The sequence below is a fragment of the Microcebus murinus genome, chromosome 1, assembly GCF_040939455.1.
Source record: "Microcebus murinus isolate Inina chromosome 1, M.murinus_Inina_mat1.0, whole genome shotgun sequence".
Classification (NCBI taxonomy): Eukaryota; Metazoa; Chordata; class Mammalia; order Primates; family Cheirogaleidae; genus Microcebus; species Microcebus murinus.
In genome coordinates this window covers 157412637-157427601 of record NC_134104.1, presented here as the reverse complement: position 1 = coordinate 157427601, position 14965 = coordinate 157412637, and the positions used below count along the sequence as shown (strand labels likewise).

The window sequence follows — 14965 nt, the reverse complement described above, 5'->3', positions numbered from 1 at the left end:
GCTGGAGAGACCATGGTAAGGATGCCACAAGTGAGTCACACTGGCTGGGTGGCCAGTCACTCCCAGGCCTGTCCTCCCTGGGGTCTCTGCTTGTACTCACTGAGGCTGTCAGGAGTTAGACTCCCCACACACAGGCTGCCGAGAGACAGGCACAGCCTCCCATTTACATGAAACAAGTCCCAAGGATGGCCAGCAGCAGGCAGGCAGGCAGGCAGGCAGGCAGGCAGGCAGGCAGCGTGGCTGCAGCCACAGCACACTCCCCTCCCCAGCGGCTCCCCAGTGAGTCTTTGCTCTGACGGAAGACAGACTGAGAAACCTTAATGTGGTCCTTTTTATTTTCGGTCACTCTTGCTTCATTCCACAGAAAGAGAAAAAAAACCCAGGCTAAGAGGCTCAACAGAGGGACTTCCCAGAAGAGAACAGTGAACTTGCTAAGGGGCTTGTCCTGGTCCTCAGGGGTACCTGCTACCATGGCATATGAGAAGAGGGGACCCCCACCTGCCAGTCTAGTTGGGGGGAATGGACATGCAGCAGAGAGGCCCTGAGTGGGAGGTGTGAGGGCCAACCAAGCAGCCAGGGCTGAGGAGAGGAGGGGCCCTAAGGCCTAGTGAGGCCCTGGGAACCAACAGTTGTCTGCCCTAGGACCCTGCCCTTGTAGGCCTCCTCTGGACTCCCAAACTGTGACCTATGCCATCACCGAGGCCGCAGGAACAAGAGGTGGATGTCCATGACATTGGTACCTGTCAGCCCTGTGTGCAGCAGGTGCGTCCCACCCTGAAGGCGGCAGAAGAAGGTGTATGAGTCATTGTGGGCTAAGAAAGTGGCCATGTCCAGGCCCTCAGCAGCAGCCTGGCTGGCAAGCTCAGGCATGACCCAGGCCCCAGCAGCCTCTGTGGGCCCATCCTGCCCATCACTGCCACCACTCAAAAACAGCACATCAATATGCCCCAGGGGCCATCTTCCCAGCTCTGCTCCAACACGCAGGGCCAGTTCCTGGTTCCGGCCACCCTTGCCGGACCCCCGCAGCAGCACTGTGGGCTCACCACCAGCCAGCAGACAGACTGGGCCTCTAGCCCCAGCCACGGCTTCCAGAGCTTGTTCCAGCTGCAGGTCTGGGATCTGGAGCTCGGCTGCCAGCTCATGGAGTTTTGCATCCTCTTCCGCAGAAGCCCCAGCTATGGATGGGATGAGGCGGGTTCCAGCCACCTGGGCCAGCAGCCCATAGAACTGGGCCACATTCTTCACGTCACCCTGCATGGCCGCACTCAGCACCACAGCCCGATAGCCCAGCACCTCGGCCTGCTGCTGGGCCTCAGCCAGCGCCAGTGCATTGGAGCCAATAATCACATTGAGGACGTGACCACAAGAGTATGGCCCATGGGGGTCAGAGTCGGCCCGAGCCAGCACAGTCTTCACGGAACGTGGCAGGGCAGCACGAAGGCCATAGCGATTGAGGATATGCAGGCAATCTTGCACATTGTGGGCACTGGCCACAGTGGGACCGCTGGCAATCACCTCCACAGGGTCCCCCACCACATCTGACAGGATCAGGCTCACCACCTGAGGAAAAGCCACAGGGCAAGGCTCTGTCCCACCTCCTCCTTGCCCCACAGCCCATAAGGACAAATTGCTCTCTGGGCATCTACATAACCTCACATCACCCAGTGCATGTCCTCACCCATTTCTAACCCCTCTCAGGTGGGCTTGCAGAACACCTGGCCTTGTGGACAACCCATCACCCTCCCTGAAGCCCGTCCCATGACTTTACCCAGCTAGCCCTGTGGACTCTCACACCAGGCCCCTTCCAATTTGTATGCTGTTCTACGCTTTCATAACCCTGGCACATGTGGGTCTGACTCCACCAAACTACCTGAGCAGGGTAGGCAGCCTGAGCCAGTCCCCCACCCTTGAGCTGGGACAGTGCCTTCCGAATGGTGTTCAGCTCCTGGATGGTGGCTCCACGGGCTGCCAGCAGCTTGGTGAGTGTCTGCTTCTCCTCCAGTGTGACAGGTGGGATGGGGGCGGGCAGCAGGGCTGAGCCCCCACCTGCAGAGACAGTGAAGGCATCAGACAGAAGGGACATCCCAACCCAGGGAACCAGGGAAGCAGTGGTGAACAAGCCCATATTAGGGCTTGTTCTGGAAATGTGGGGTTAGGGTGGCCCCATGTGGACATATCATATGTGCACGGTCACCACACATTGGCCACCTGAGGTTGTCCCCTGCATTGAGGTACTCCAGGTCCCCGCAGGCAGTGGAAGAACTAACTCTTCCTTAAGAGATGGAAATGGGAGCGGGGCAGGCATCAATAGCAGAGGATCAATGGGAGGGCTCCAAGAGGTCTGAAGACCTGGGTTCTGGACCCAGCTGACATGGGTGCAGACAGCAACAAAAAGAGTGACATTTTCTGAGGGCTCTGCTGATGGCATTCTTCATGCACCCTCTCATCATCACCCAACAAAGTCAGTTCAGCGGGGTATGGGGGACTCCACAGCTCAGGGGAAGCCAGATGACTGGCCCAAGGCTACCCAGGAGTCACCATCCAGGTTCCTCAGCTTCTCTTGCTCCCAATCTCACCCTGTGGCCGTGGGAGCTCAGACCTGATCTCCTGAAGACCTGATATTTGGAGCACCCACTGCCAACTGTCTTGAGCCAATCTGGCACCCATACCTGAGATGAGCACAAGCAGCAGGTCATCAGCCATGAGTCCTTCAGCCAGCTGCTGGATGGCCAGTGCGGCACGAAGCGCATCGCGGTCTGGCAGGTTGTTTTCCGCACCCTCAAACACCTGGACACGGCTGTGTGGCTTCAGCAGCATCTCCCTGAGGAGGGAGAGAACAGAGAGTAAGAAATGGGGTGGGCTCCTCTCCTCTCACCTGATTTCTCAACTGTACAGGTGAAGGGGGCATGAATAAGGATGCCCACTGACACCTATCCTAGAGCCAAGCCAGACCCAGGTGAAAAAGGGAAGCTGGAGAGGAGGGAGAACTCTGATTTAGTCTAGGTCTGGGCCCAGGTTTCCTTCCAGAATGACAGTGGGAAGTAGCCTCTCCTGACACCCCTATGGCTCCTTACCGTTTGCCGGCATGCTCCATGGCAGCACGGATCCCCTTAGGAACGCTGATCACACCCTGCACGAGATGCTGGCCCAGTAGATCCTCGGCTGCAGCTGCCATGCCCAGAACAGCCTTGCCAAAGCCCACTAGATAGAGGTTTTGCTGTAGCTGAAAGCTCCGGTCCCGCACCTTCAGCTGTCTGCCACCAGGGTCCAAGGACAGTGCCCGGTGCAGCATGGGGCCCGGTAACACGGCACCCACAGCACTCTCGAACAGCTGTTGCGCCTGCTCTGCCAAGGCCATGTCACTGGCCAGCCGGACCACTGGGCCCCCCCAGAGGAGTGGACGCAAGGGGGCTCGGGCCACACGGGGCAGCAACTGCAGGGCTGCAGCCATGCCCCACAGCTCTCAGCACTGCTTGGCACCCATAGCTGCCTATCAGGGAGAAAGCACAAATGAGGCCCTTGTAAGACAAGAGACAGGAGGGCCCTCACGGCCACCCCTCTGAGGGCTCAGGACCAATGAATCCCACAGCTGCTGCTGTAAGAATGAGCTATCTGATAGTCCAAGGACACTTCTTGAAGCCCAAAGCTGCCTGATCTCACTAGAGTCCTCAGAGACCAGCCCTGCCACCCAGCCATGTCCTCCCCTGCAGACTACATGCCAGCCCTCTGAACACTCTTGACCCAAGTCCAAAGTTCCTGTTAGCTGAGCCCTCCTCCTAGGTCACCCCCTTTGGCTGAGAGTTAATCATAAACAGAGAGAGCAGTTCCTATCAGTGGGCTCCTGCCCTGTCTCTTTTCCACCCCGTACACATCAAAGCCCTCACCCAGGGCAATGCCCCTTTCTGGTACTCCTTCCTTGCTTCTTTACCACCTCTGCTGCCAGGAGACTCTTGATTGTCCCACCAACTTACCCCTAAGCCCACTGACATCCTGTCTACTCTATCTCATTATCTAATGGGACTGGGATGGGGAGCCTGGGAACACTGGGTCTTTGTGAGGAGACGGCAGGCTCACCAAGGCACTGACAGCCCAAGCCCAGAACATATTCTCAAGCCACGCAATCTGAGGAATCACAGCATTCAGAATGACAGTCCAGCAAGAGATTCAGGTTGAATACGAGTGGCAGAAAAATCTGGGTCATAGTGGAACCATAGGGAAGTCCCTAAGCACCATCTGAGGCCATGTGCCAGGAGGTCCAATCTGCAGGACAGGAAAAGATGCCCTTCTACCCACATAGCTGGCCCCTTCTGGCTCTAAGATAACAAAACAAGTCCTGGGTCACACCACCCACATGTTAAAAGCCCAGTGGCTGGAGCAGGCAGGCAAAGGCCAGGCTCCCATAGCTGAGCCCAAATAGTCGTTTTGCCACTGGGCAGAGAAACCCTAGAGAAGCCTTGGGGTGAAGGTCAGGAAGTTATAGAGGGGGTTAAGGACAATAAAGCCCCAAAGAGTTCATCTATAAAAATCATCTTTTAAAATAAATGCCTACCATAAATGCTGCAAGCTGACTGCATCAACAACTGTGGATGGAACAGGGGAAGGAGGCTGGGAATTGGAGTTCCAGCTTTATTGCAGGTTTTCTGAATGGCTGGGATGCCTCGATTTCTCTCAGTGGGCCTCATCTGCTAAATGAGAGGTGGGGTGAGATTAAGACTAACACTCTCCCCTTGACATTCTCAGGCTCTCTGCTGCTGTCCACTGTAACACAGAAAACCTCAAACACATTTATTTCACACCCAAATAAGGTGGAAACTTCTAAACCTTGGCCATTTAGTCTGCCTGGTTCTCAGCTTTCCCATAAGAGAAGACTAAATAATATTCCCTGTGAAAGGGAACAGAGGATACTCCCACCTGGATTCTGAAAATGGGCTGTTTTTTTGCCAGGGGGACAGACCCCTGGCGCTTGCCCATTAGGTTTGGAGCTAAAAGTGTCTTGGCATCTAAGACAGCTGATTTTTACAGTCTTGGTGAACTTTGTACCTATTTCACCCATGGACAAAGGGCGCTAGAGGATCCCAGCATTGCTACTGGATACTAGAGCCCAGGGAAGGCAGACGCTCAAGGCTTAAGGTTGCCAGAGAAAATACAGGGTGTCCAGTTAAATCTGAATTTCAGATAAGTGATTTTTTTTTTTTTTTTTTGAGACAGAGTCTCGCTTTGTTGCCCAGGCTAGAGTGAGTGCCGTGGCGTCAGCCTAGCTCACAGCAACCTCAAACTCCTGGCTCAAGCAATCCTCCTGCCTCAGCCTCCCAAGTAGCATTCGCCACCATGCCCGGCTAATTTTTTGTATATATTAGTTGGCCAATTAATTTCTTTCTATTTATAGTGGAGACGGGGGTCTCGCTCTTGCTCAGGCTGGTTTCGAACTCCTGACCTCGAGCAATCCGCCCGCCTCGGCCTCCCAGAGAGCTAGGATTACAGGCGTGAGCCACCGCGCCCGGCCCAGATAAGTGATTTTTTAATGTAAGTATGTTTCATCCAATATTCAGTACTTACTTATATTTAAAATTATTCGTAGTTTACCTGAAATTCAGATTTAAATGGACACCCTGTATTTTTATTTGACAAATCCGCCAACTCCACTCAGCATACGGTCTTGCCTAAACCCCGGGACACGCCAGAGCGAAACGCAGAAATACCAAGACCACCAGACTCTACCCTTCCCAGCCACCTAGTGGCGCCTGCGCCACTTCCGGCTTTCATCTGCCCGCAGGGGCTTGGAAGTGACGTAATCCACAGGCCGGAGAATACGGCTGCAGTGTAATGCCCAGTAACGCGAGAAAGAACGCCCTGCTGCACCTGGACCTGCTGTCGCCAGAACCAGGGATTGGTTTCCAAGGCCATGAGAGCCCTCGGAGAGCGGATTTACGGCCCCACGGTTCCCAGCGTTGGGTACCAGAAGTCCTTGCGCGCGGGCGGGGCGGAATCCGGAAGTGTGGGGTGAGCGGGGCGGTGTTGAGGCGGCTATCAGGTGTCTGCTCTCAGGAGCTCTGGCGGGAGAGGACGTAGAAGAAGCCGGGGTGGGTGTTATTGGCTCCCTACTGACTGCCAGGAGACCTGGGAAGGAGTCACCTTCAGGTTTTAGTTTCTTCATCTCTACAATGGAGGTAATAATCCCCGCCTCACCGAATTGCAGTATTCCTATATCCTGTACGATCCAATCAGCAAATACACCCGGAGCTCCTGTTAGGTACCAGACACTTGGTTGAGCAAACGGAGACTCACTGCTTCCCCACAGCCCACCCCTTCTGGAGCCAGATTGTCACCCTCGCTCCTCCCCATAGCTGTAATCTCACAACAATTCATTGGTGTTCCTTCCTCTCCCCCATGGACCATCAAATATAGCCAGAGTCTTCTGTGCCATGATGCTCAAACACACAAGCTGCATGTAAACAAGAATGGCTCTGGGCTTCCTCGCTGTCCCTGCTGTCATCCCGTGCCCGCTCTGAAGAAGGCTTGATGCCTTCCCACATTCATAACAGTCCTGACTAGACTCCAAAAACGCAGAAGAGTATACTGTATTTACTGACGATTTCTTGGGGAGAGAGTTGCTTCACAAATCACACGACTGATTTCCTAAAAATCTTACTAAAATATATTTCTCACATCAAACTACAATAATCAGAAGGTTCAGGATCTAGTTAAAAGAGTTTAAGTGCAGTGTGAGAGTGTGTGTGGGCAGCAGAGAAAAAAAAAAAGAGTGTGTGTCACTTGTGGGAAGGTCAGGCCAAGAATGGTGATCAGTGCTTCCTGGTGTAGGGAAAGGTGAGGATCAATTATATAGGCAAAAACAGGGGTGCCAAACAGAATTACAACATTTTTCATACAAAGGCCAGCATGTAGATATAAGATCTGATTGACTACTATTGATTACACTTTAAGGGATTTGCTTAACCTTTTATTGTGAAGAGGTAATAATCACAAGAGTCCCTAACTTTTGTCTAAGTTTGAATAAAGAATAGGGAGTCTGGTTAATGTATAACATTTCAACACAAAGGTCAGGAAGCATTGGTCATGCACCAGAGAAGACAAAACAGCCATGTTACCAGACCCAGTTTCCAGGGCTTAACTTTTACCCTGGCATAATAAATTTGGAAGGTCCTGAAATTTTCTTTTCTTTTCACACTCCCCGTCTGCTCCCTTTGGCAGTTGCCATATCTCTCCACAGGTCTCCAAACCATGCTCTGCTCTTATGAACTATCCTTCCCCCTGCAATGTCTAGCTCTCTCCCTAAATTTTTCTTTCTCTTTATAATAGAGGACCTTTTATTCCCTCTCCCATGTGATTCCCCACACCATCATCAAAACAGGCACCTTGGGAAGGCTCTGTAATGTGGAGGAGATTGTAAATACTTACATTTTAATAGTTTTTCCTTGCTTATATTCAGCCATCTTTATCCATCCATGCATTTATTCATCCCTCCATCATTCAACAGACATTTTCTGAGTGCCTCTATGTGGTCCAAATGCCATAGCTGCTGGGATGAGTAAGAAGTGGCATTTTCAGTTGGGAAACTTACTCTGCTTTTCTGTTTACATTCCTACAATGTGGTTGGGAGTGTAAATTTCTCATTATTTAATGATAGAAACTCTCATAAACAGATAACATTTACTGTGCCAGTGCTATTCTGTCAGACCATACATGGGAGATTAATTGTACCCATTTTTTAATACCCCATTTCCACCCTGAAGCTACTGACAACATGCATTTAACAACAGCGAGGTTTAGATGCCCACTGGACTGTGATCTCCTGGAGAGTGGTGACTTGGTCTAATTCGTATTTGTATTTCTACTGCCCTGCATATGACTAGGTGCAAATAGAAGCTGGAATTTCTCTTTTCTTTTCTTTTTTAATGAATTAACAGGAGAACAGTGAAGTGCTCAGCTGCTAAGTGCTACAGACCCTAAGTGGAAAGGATTTCAGAAAAGGCAAAGAGATGGTGGTGGTGAGTGGAAGTAGAAGGATTCATGAAGCAGTGGAATTTAGGTCTAAGAAAACAATTAGGCTTCTCAGAATGCTTACAAGCATACCTTGATAGTGGAAATAAACGTATGTCTACAGTCTTTTTAGAGTGCACTTTGGCAATAAGTATCAATATCAAACATTTGACAGGCAGTTTCACTCCAAGGAAATAATTGGACATGTGGACAAAGATGGTGTAGGGGAAGAAAAACACTCTGACCCTCTTAGGTTCAGTGGCTGGGACCCTGTAAATTAAACTGACAAAAACCAGATTAATAGGAGAAAAAAGTTTATTCCAACATATAGAGGGCCTTTAAAAATGAAGTAAATTACAGGCACTATGTACCACCTTTTTAAAAAAAAATAAAAATAAAAATAAAAATAAAAATGAAGTAAAAACTCCAAAGAGTGGTTAGGCTTGAAAGCTTATATACTGTTTTTAACTAGGAGTAAAAAATTGTAGAGACTGGACAAGACAAAAAGTGGCTTGAGATTCTACAGGAAGTCAATTATAGGAAGGTAAATATATAGGGGAGGGCCGGGCGCGGTGGCTCATGCCTGTAATCCTAGCACTCTGGGAGGCCAAGGCGAGAGGATTGCTTGAGATCAGGAGTTCAAAACCAGCCTGAGCAAGAGCAAGACCCCGTCTCTACCATAAATAGAAAGAAATTAATTGGCCAACTAATATATATAGAAAAAATTAGCGGGGCATGGTGGCGCATGCCTATAGTCCCAGCTACTCGGGAGGCTGAGGCAGAAGGATTGCTTGAGCCTAGGAGTTTGAGGTTGCTGTGAGCTAGGCTGATGCCACAGTACTCACTCTAGCCTGGGCAACAGAGTGAGACTCTGTCTCAAAAAAATAAAATAAAATAAAATATGGGGGAAACTGATGGAAGATAAGGGTTGCTTTAGTAAGTTTTGTTTATACAGATTCTTCTTGGCATTGATTCCCTGTCTCCAGTGGTAACAATAGACACTTCTTCCTGGTACAGGGAGGGTACCTTTCTCATGGGAAATTTATGTCCTTTTAGGTGGAAGGTGTGAACAGGGGGTCCTTCCTGCATCTGCTATTTCTCAAATGCCTTCAGCTCAAAGTAACTCTTATGCCAAGGTGGCATGTTCTGGAGGGGTATAATTTGATCCCCTTCAATGGACATGAAGAAATATTCAGCCCAGAGATTTTATGAGTATAAAGCAATCTAAATATCTGTAGATAAGAGAATATATACAAGGAAATTATATAGTACTTCTAAATAGACATTTAAAATAATATTAAGGCTATATACATGTTAATATTATAAGGCTATTATAATAATATTATAAGGCTACATACATGTTACTTTTTGAGATATCATTTTATTAGTAAAAAACTTTTGAAATAGCCATTTAATTAAACACAGAATATGAACTTTTCCCATTATTCAAGCTGAAGGGAAGAAGGCAATGGGGGTGGGGGAGAGTTTACTGAATTTATTCATTCAAGTAAAACTTTAAATATTACCCTTTTATAAGAAAGGAAGAGGTCATTTCTGTGTGCCACTTTAAAATTAACAGTGAAAATAAAGCAATGAAGCCGGGCGCGGTGTGTTTCGGCCGGGCACACTGGCTCACGCCTGTAATCCTAGCACTCTGAGAGGCCGAGGCAGGAGGATTGCTCGAGGTCAGCAGTTCGAAACCAGCCTGAGCAAGAGCGAGACCCCGTCTCTAGTATAAAATTAGAAAGAAATTAATTGGCCAACTAATATATATATATATATACACACACATATATACATATATATACACATATATATATACATATATATATATATATATATATACACACATACATATAAAATTAGCCGGGCATGGTGGCGGATGCCTGTAGTCCCAGCTACTCGGGAGGCTGAGGCAGGAGGATTGCTTGAGCCCAGGAGTTTGAGGTTGCTATGAGCTAGGCTAACGCCAGGGCACTCACTCTAGCCTGGGCAACAAAGCGAAACTCTGTCTCAAAAAAAAAAAAAAAGCTATTTTTCTTGGAAGGAAAGGTGGGGGAGAGTATCGACATCTCACCAGGAAGCAGCTTAGCTGTGACCAGGCAAGTAACTGATGAGGAGGGGCCACTACGTCTGTGTATTTTGCATTTGTCAGTTTTTAAGCCTTTGGAAACAGTTCTGTAGTTTTAGAGATAGAGGCCCTGGGGCTCTAAGCAGTTCCTCTGGGCTCTGGCTTATCTGGGAAGATCCCATTCCCTCCTTCCATAACAAGAAGGCATTGTTTCCTAACAATGGACTTTGTTAAATGTGAGTGATTATGCCCTGGAAACAGAGCTGGAGCTTTCCAGTGTAGAAGCAGAGTCTGAATCCAGACTCCAGTGCTTACTGGCCATGTGATCTTGAGACAGTCACTTAACCTCTCAGAACCTCAGAGTCTTCAACATTAAAATGAGGTTAAGAGCATTAAATAAACACTGTTTCAAGTGCATGTAGATAGGCTCAAAGTTTTGGCTGTACTATTCGAGGGTTAGGCCAGATTTGTACATGTGTGATCTATCCGGTCAGAGGGGCCCTGCACTTGGTTTAATATTCTGTTGTTGCCATCTTTAGATTCATAACAATTTTTTAACAAGGGGCCTATTTATGTATGTTGCACTGGGCCACACAAATTATATATTTGGTCCCTGCAACCAGAGAAAGATGCCCTCCTTTTGTTACTGAGAGTTCAGTACTTTTCCCTGTTCCCAGGGAAGGACAAACAAGGACAAGAGGTTTGAGGAGCAGGAAAGAGAAGTTATTAATTTGCTAGCAAATGAGAAGAACGGCAGACTCTCCTCTTAAAGTACCATTGTCCTACCTGTAAGCAAAAATACAGAGCTTTTAAAGGGGGATTTTCAGCTTTAGGCTATTGATGTTTAAGTATAGTTGATGGTTCTGGATCAACCCCATCTCTGGGGAAGACAATCTCTTGTGACCTCTGCCTGGATAATTCTCTTGAGTCATCTCCTGTGGTACAAGGACACTCTCCTGCCCTTCTGAGTGCCGGCCTTGGTCAGGGATGCAGGTTTTAGTTCCCTAAAAGGGTGAGGGGTTTTAAAGAGACATCTCATAAAACATTTTACCCTCTTTCAGGCCATTACCTCTGTTACACTCATCCAGGCTCCCTGATCCTGGAGTCTCAAGATCTCTCCAAGGGATTCCAGTAAGTGGACATTTGTTAGCACTGCCAGTGCTACACACTGTGGGAGGTAAAGGTGGCACTGTGGTTCTAGGCAGTAGTGAGGCTATAATGAGCAAGCCCGAGCCCCCTTGCTATAACAGACATTTCCTGGCCAGCTGGCCCAGGACAGTTCTTTATGTAGGTGGCCTAGAAACCCTGGGCTCAGTTCATTCAGTAGCATCCCTGGAAGGCCACTTGGAGTCTTTCACAGTTAACCCTGGGGGAAAACAGCACAACATGTAATTCAGAAGTGGTACAAGCTGCAGAAATTGATATGAAATCAGCCAAAAAATAAAAAAATAAAAAAATCAAAAGTTCTAATCTTTTAAAATGCTTTTAAGCATATATGCTTTCCCCCCTCTTTTTCATGGGTAGGGGGAAGCAAGAAACCAATAGAAAATATGTTTAAATGAATAAAACCATTGCTGAAGTTGCCTTTAACTCCATAGAAGAGGTTGTAATTTCAATTTGATGTAAAATATTACCTCTGCTCATGGCCATCTTAGAACATTTATTTCTTTTTGGTGATGAGTGAAATGAAGCATTCATTTAGCAAATCAAGCAATTTATCAAGTGTGAAGTGGTTATACCTGAATAATGTATAAAAAATTGAAACATGCTATACAAGATTATCATGTGTTACCATTGTGTTCCAGCGTTCTGCTTTTCCTCTTTGGCAATTAAGTCTGTGTGTGAGGTCCCCCCACCCACCCACATCCATACACACACCCTTCCCAAAGAAGAGAGTCACCTGATTCTAGTCATTCCAAAGGCTGTGTAAGCAGTTAATCAATCTCTAGGGAAGCTCCACTGCTGGGCACTCTAGCCCAGAAATTTCTCTCAAAGAATTATAATTCATAAGGAGCTCTCCATTTTGGAAAGAGGATGAATTGCTTAGGACGGGTTCCATTTTAAACTGTGTGGCGTGACATGTAAAAATGTAATAAATGGATCAATCAAATATCTGGAGTCCTTTGGATAACTTCATTTTTTCACTTAATATATGTTGAGCTCTGGCTGGGCTCTAGATAAAATGGGCCTAATAAAATAAAAAACAGCATACAGATGTAGCCACAGTTACTTTTTTATTATAGTGAAATATATATAAAATTTACCATTTTGATGTAGAACATTTCAGATTTTTTTCTCTGAAATATATTTTTAATGGGTTCATAAATTATTTATAACCTACCCTTTTCCATACTATGAACATCTTCCAGGTCAGTAAGTATAGGTATACACAATCATTTTGAATGGCTACATACTAGTCTATGATGTGGTTGTAAAGTAATTTTGCATGGATGGATCCTGTTTTTTTATTATTATTTGCGTTTTTTAGCTTTTCTGCAATGAATATGGGAAAACTAAATAAATGAAATAATGACTAAAAGGAAAAGGAAAAAACAAAAAATTAAGTCTGATTCTTTTTTTAAAGCCATCTGATTCACTTCTCACTGCAGCTTTCCCTCTGTCCACTCCCCAGCTGGAGCCAACCTTTGTGGGTCACTTTCTAAAGTCCATCTTTTAGGCAACAATGATGTTGGACTGGAAGCCAGGAGAGCCCCACTATAATAGGGCAGGGAGCCAGGCTTGGAATGTGAATCAGACTGAGCATTTCAGGACCCTCTTAAAATATGAAAACATGACTTTTTGCATTCCAAAAATAATACAGTAAGTCAAGTAGTCAAGTCTTGGGAGGAAGCTTTGCTCTGAACAGTGAAATCTGGAAAAGGTACAGGAAGTAAAATACTTGAAAGATACCCAGCAAAGATTTCTTTTGGCCGACAACATTCAGTAGATTACAGCTGTTTCTGTGGTTATTTTTGTAAGTTAACACAGACCAAAAAATGGCGTCTCACTGGGTGCATTCATTTCCTAACAGTTCCAGGACATGGCACCAGATCTGTCCTTGTTGCCATCTAATGATTCAAAGCAGACTCTCCATCAGCCTTTCTAGTCTCTGAAATAAAAACACAGGAATTACAGGGAAGCAGAGTGAGTGTTCTGGGGTGCGGAGGGCTTTTCTTCCATTGCTTTGCAGTTTGGAAAGTTGCCATCCATTCAGGTTTCTCTCAAACCGGCTTTTTCCAGACTCCAGAACAAATTGTAGCCAGTAGCTCTGCTCTTTGTCAGGAGGCTATTGCAACCCATTTAGCCAGGATCTTGCCCTCTTCCCTTAGAAAACAACTTCTCTGAATAGGGATCCTGGCTCTTTTTTTCCCCAGGGGGTAGGATACAGCCCCTAGTCGTACCAGAAAGACCCCAACTGTCCCAGGGTTTCCATCTTGTTTTTATCATTACCCATGTTATATCTGGGTCTCTGGATATCACACCTTCCTAATACCAGTAACTGAAATGTCTAACAGCCAGGTTCTGTGGCTTGCACCTGTAATCCTAGTACTCTGGGAGGCTAAGGTGGGAGGATTGCTTGAGCTCAGGAGTTGGAAACCAGCCTGAGCAACAATGAGACCCCGTCTCCACTAAAAATAGAAAAATTAGCTGGGTGTTGTGGCCTGCACCCGTAATCCCAGCTACTCAGGAGACTGAGGCAGGAGAATGGCCTGAGCCCAGGAGTTTGAGGTTGCTGTGAGCTAGGCTGATGCCACAGTACTCTAACCCTGGGTGACAGAGTGACAGCCTGTCTCAAAAAAGAAATGTCTCACAGTCTTTCCTCATTTTTTTTCCTCTTTCAATAAATAAAGCAAAATAAATAGTCCCTGTCTCCATTGTCTGAAACCCCAGGCAATTAACCTTTTGAGGAGCTGCACACAAGTTAGAGGTCTAGAAACCCACATAGGTTGCACTGAATTTAACCCCTTGCACAGGAAGTTAAAGCTAGGAAGCTTGGTTCCTATTTGGTGGTCAGATATTGCTTTCTTTTGTTAGAGATCAGCTTTCCTTCCTTTTAAGGCAAAGAGGCCCTTATACAATAGAATCATTAAGGTAATCCTCTTGACTACAAAGAGGGTAAAGCAGCTGTTCTATATCTTGAATGTGGTGGCAGTTGCATGACTATATGGGTGTCAAAACATAAATCTACTAAAATGGCTGACTTTTACTGTATATAAATTATACCTCGATTAAGAACACCAACAATAATCTGGTTTACTAACATGGAAAAATATGTAAAATTTAACCCTAACGGGGGACAGAAGAGGGTTGCATCTATAAAGTATATGTACATATGAATAAGGAAACTAGCTAAGTTTTGTATTTTTTGTAGAGATGGGGCCTGGCTCTTGCTTTGGCTGGTCTTGAACTCCTGGCCTTAAGCGATGGTCCTGCCACAGCCTCCCAAAATGTTAGGATTACAGGCACTGAAAGATGAGGGTTTGTTATATTTATTAAAATGTATGGAACTGTACACTTAAAATGCGTTCGCTTTAGGCACGTTATGCTGTATGTCAATTTAAACATTTCTTTTTTTTTTTTTTAAGGTTTTTTTTTTTTGAGACAGAGTCTCGCTTTGTTGCCCAGGCTAGAGTGAGTGCCATGGCGTCAGCCTAGCTCACAGCAACCTCAAACTCCTGGGCTCAAGCAATCCTCCTGCCTCAGCCTCCCGAGTAGCTGGGACTACAGGCATGCGCCGCCATGCCCGGCTAATTTTTTCTATATATATTAGTTGGCCAATTAATTTCTTTCTATTTATAGTAGAGACGGGGTCTCGCTCTTGCTCAGGCTGGTTTCGAACTCCTGACCTCGAGCAATCCACCCGCCTCGGCCTCCCAGAGTGCTTAAACATTTCTT

At 46.8% G+C, this 14965-nt stretch overlaps 1 protein-coding gene across 4 annotated transcripts; it reads right to left on the bottom strand.

Moving 5' to 3' along the window:
* Positions 1 to 317: 317 nt before the first annotated feature.
* GLYCTK (glycerate kinase) lies at positions 318 to 5967 on the bottom strand. 4 transcript variants are annotated; one of them, XM_012771510.3, is made up of 6 exons: positions 5860 to 5967; positions 4550 to 4682; positions 3075 to 3490; positions 2670 to 2821; positions 1871 to 2046; positions 318 to 1560 (listed from the first exon to the last, which is right to left on the bottom strand). In XM_012771510.3, the coding sequence occupies exons 3-6, from the start codon at positions 3449 to 3451 to the stop codon at positions 694 to 696; spliced, it is 1572 nt and encodes a 523-aa protein (XP_012626964.2). In that variant the 5' UTR covers positions 3452 to 3490; positions 4550 to 4682; positions 5860 to 5967; the 3' UTR covers positions 318 to 693. The 4 variants fall into 4 exon arrangements, with proteins under 4 accessions (XP_012626964.2, XP_012626965.2, XP_012626966.2 ...); XM_012771511.3 differs by lacking the exon at positions 5860 to 5967 and adding an exon at positions 5584 to 5777; XM_012771512.3 differs by lacking the exon at positions 4550 to 4682 and having other exon boundaries at positions 5860 to 5964.
* Positions 5968 to 14965: the final 8998 nt, after the last annotated feature.

Coding starts and splice junctions, on each gene's coding strand:
- GLYCTK (XM_012771510.3), bottom strand. CDS start 3,451: ATGGCTGCAGCCCTGCAGTTGCTGCCCCGTGTGGCCCGAGCCCCCTTG. Junction 2,822..3,074: donor ATGGAGCATGCCGGCAAACG/GTAAGGAGCCAT, acceptor CTCCCTCCTCAG/GGAGATGCTGCTGAAGCCAC. Junction 1,561..1,870: donor AGGCTGCCTACCCTGCTCAG/GTAGTTTGGTGG, acceptor GCTTTTCCTCAG/GTGGTGAGCCTGATCCTGTC.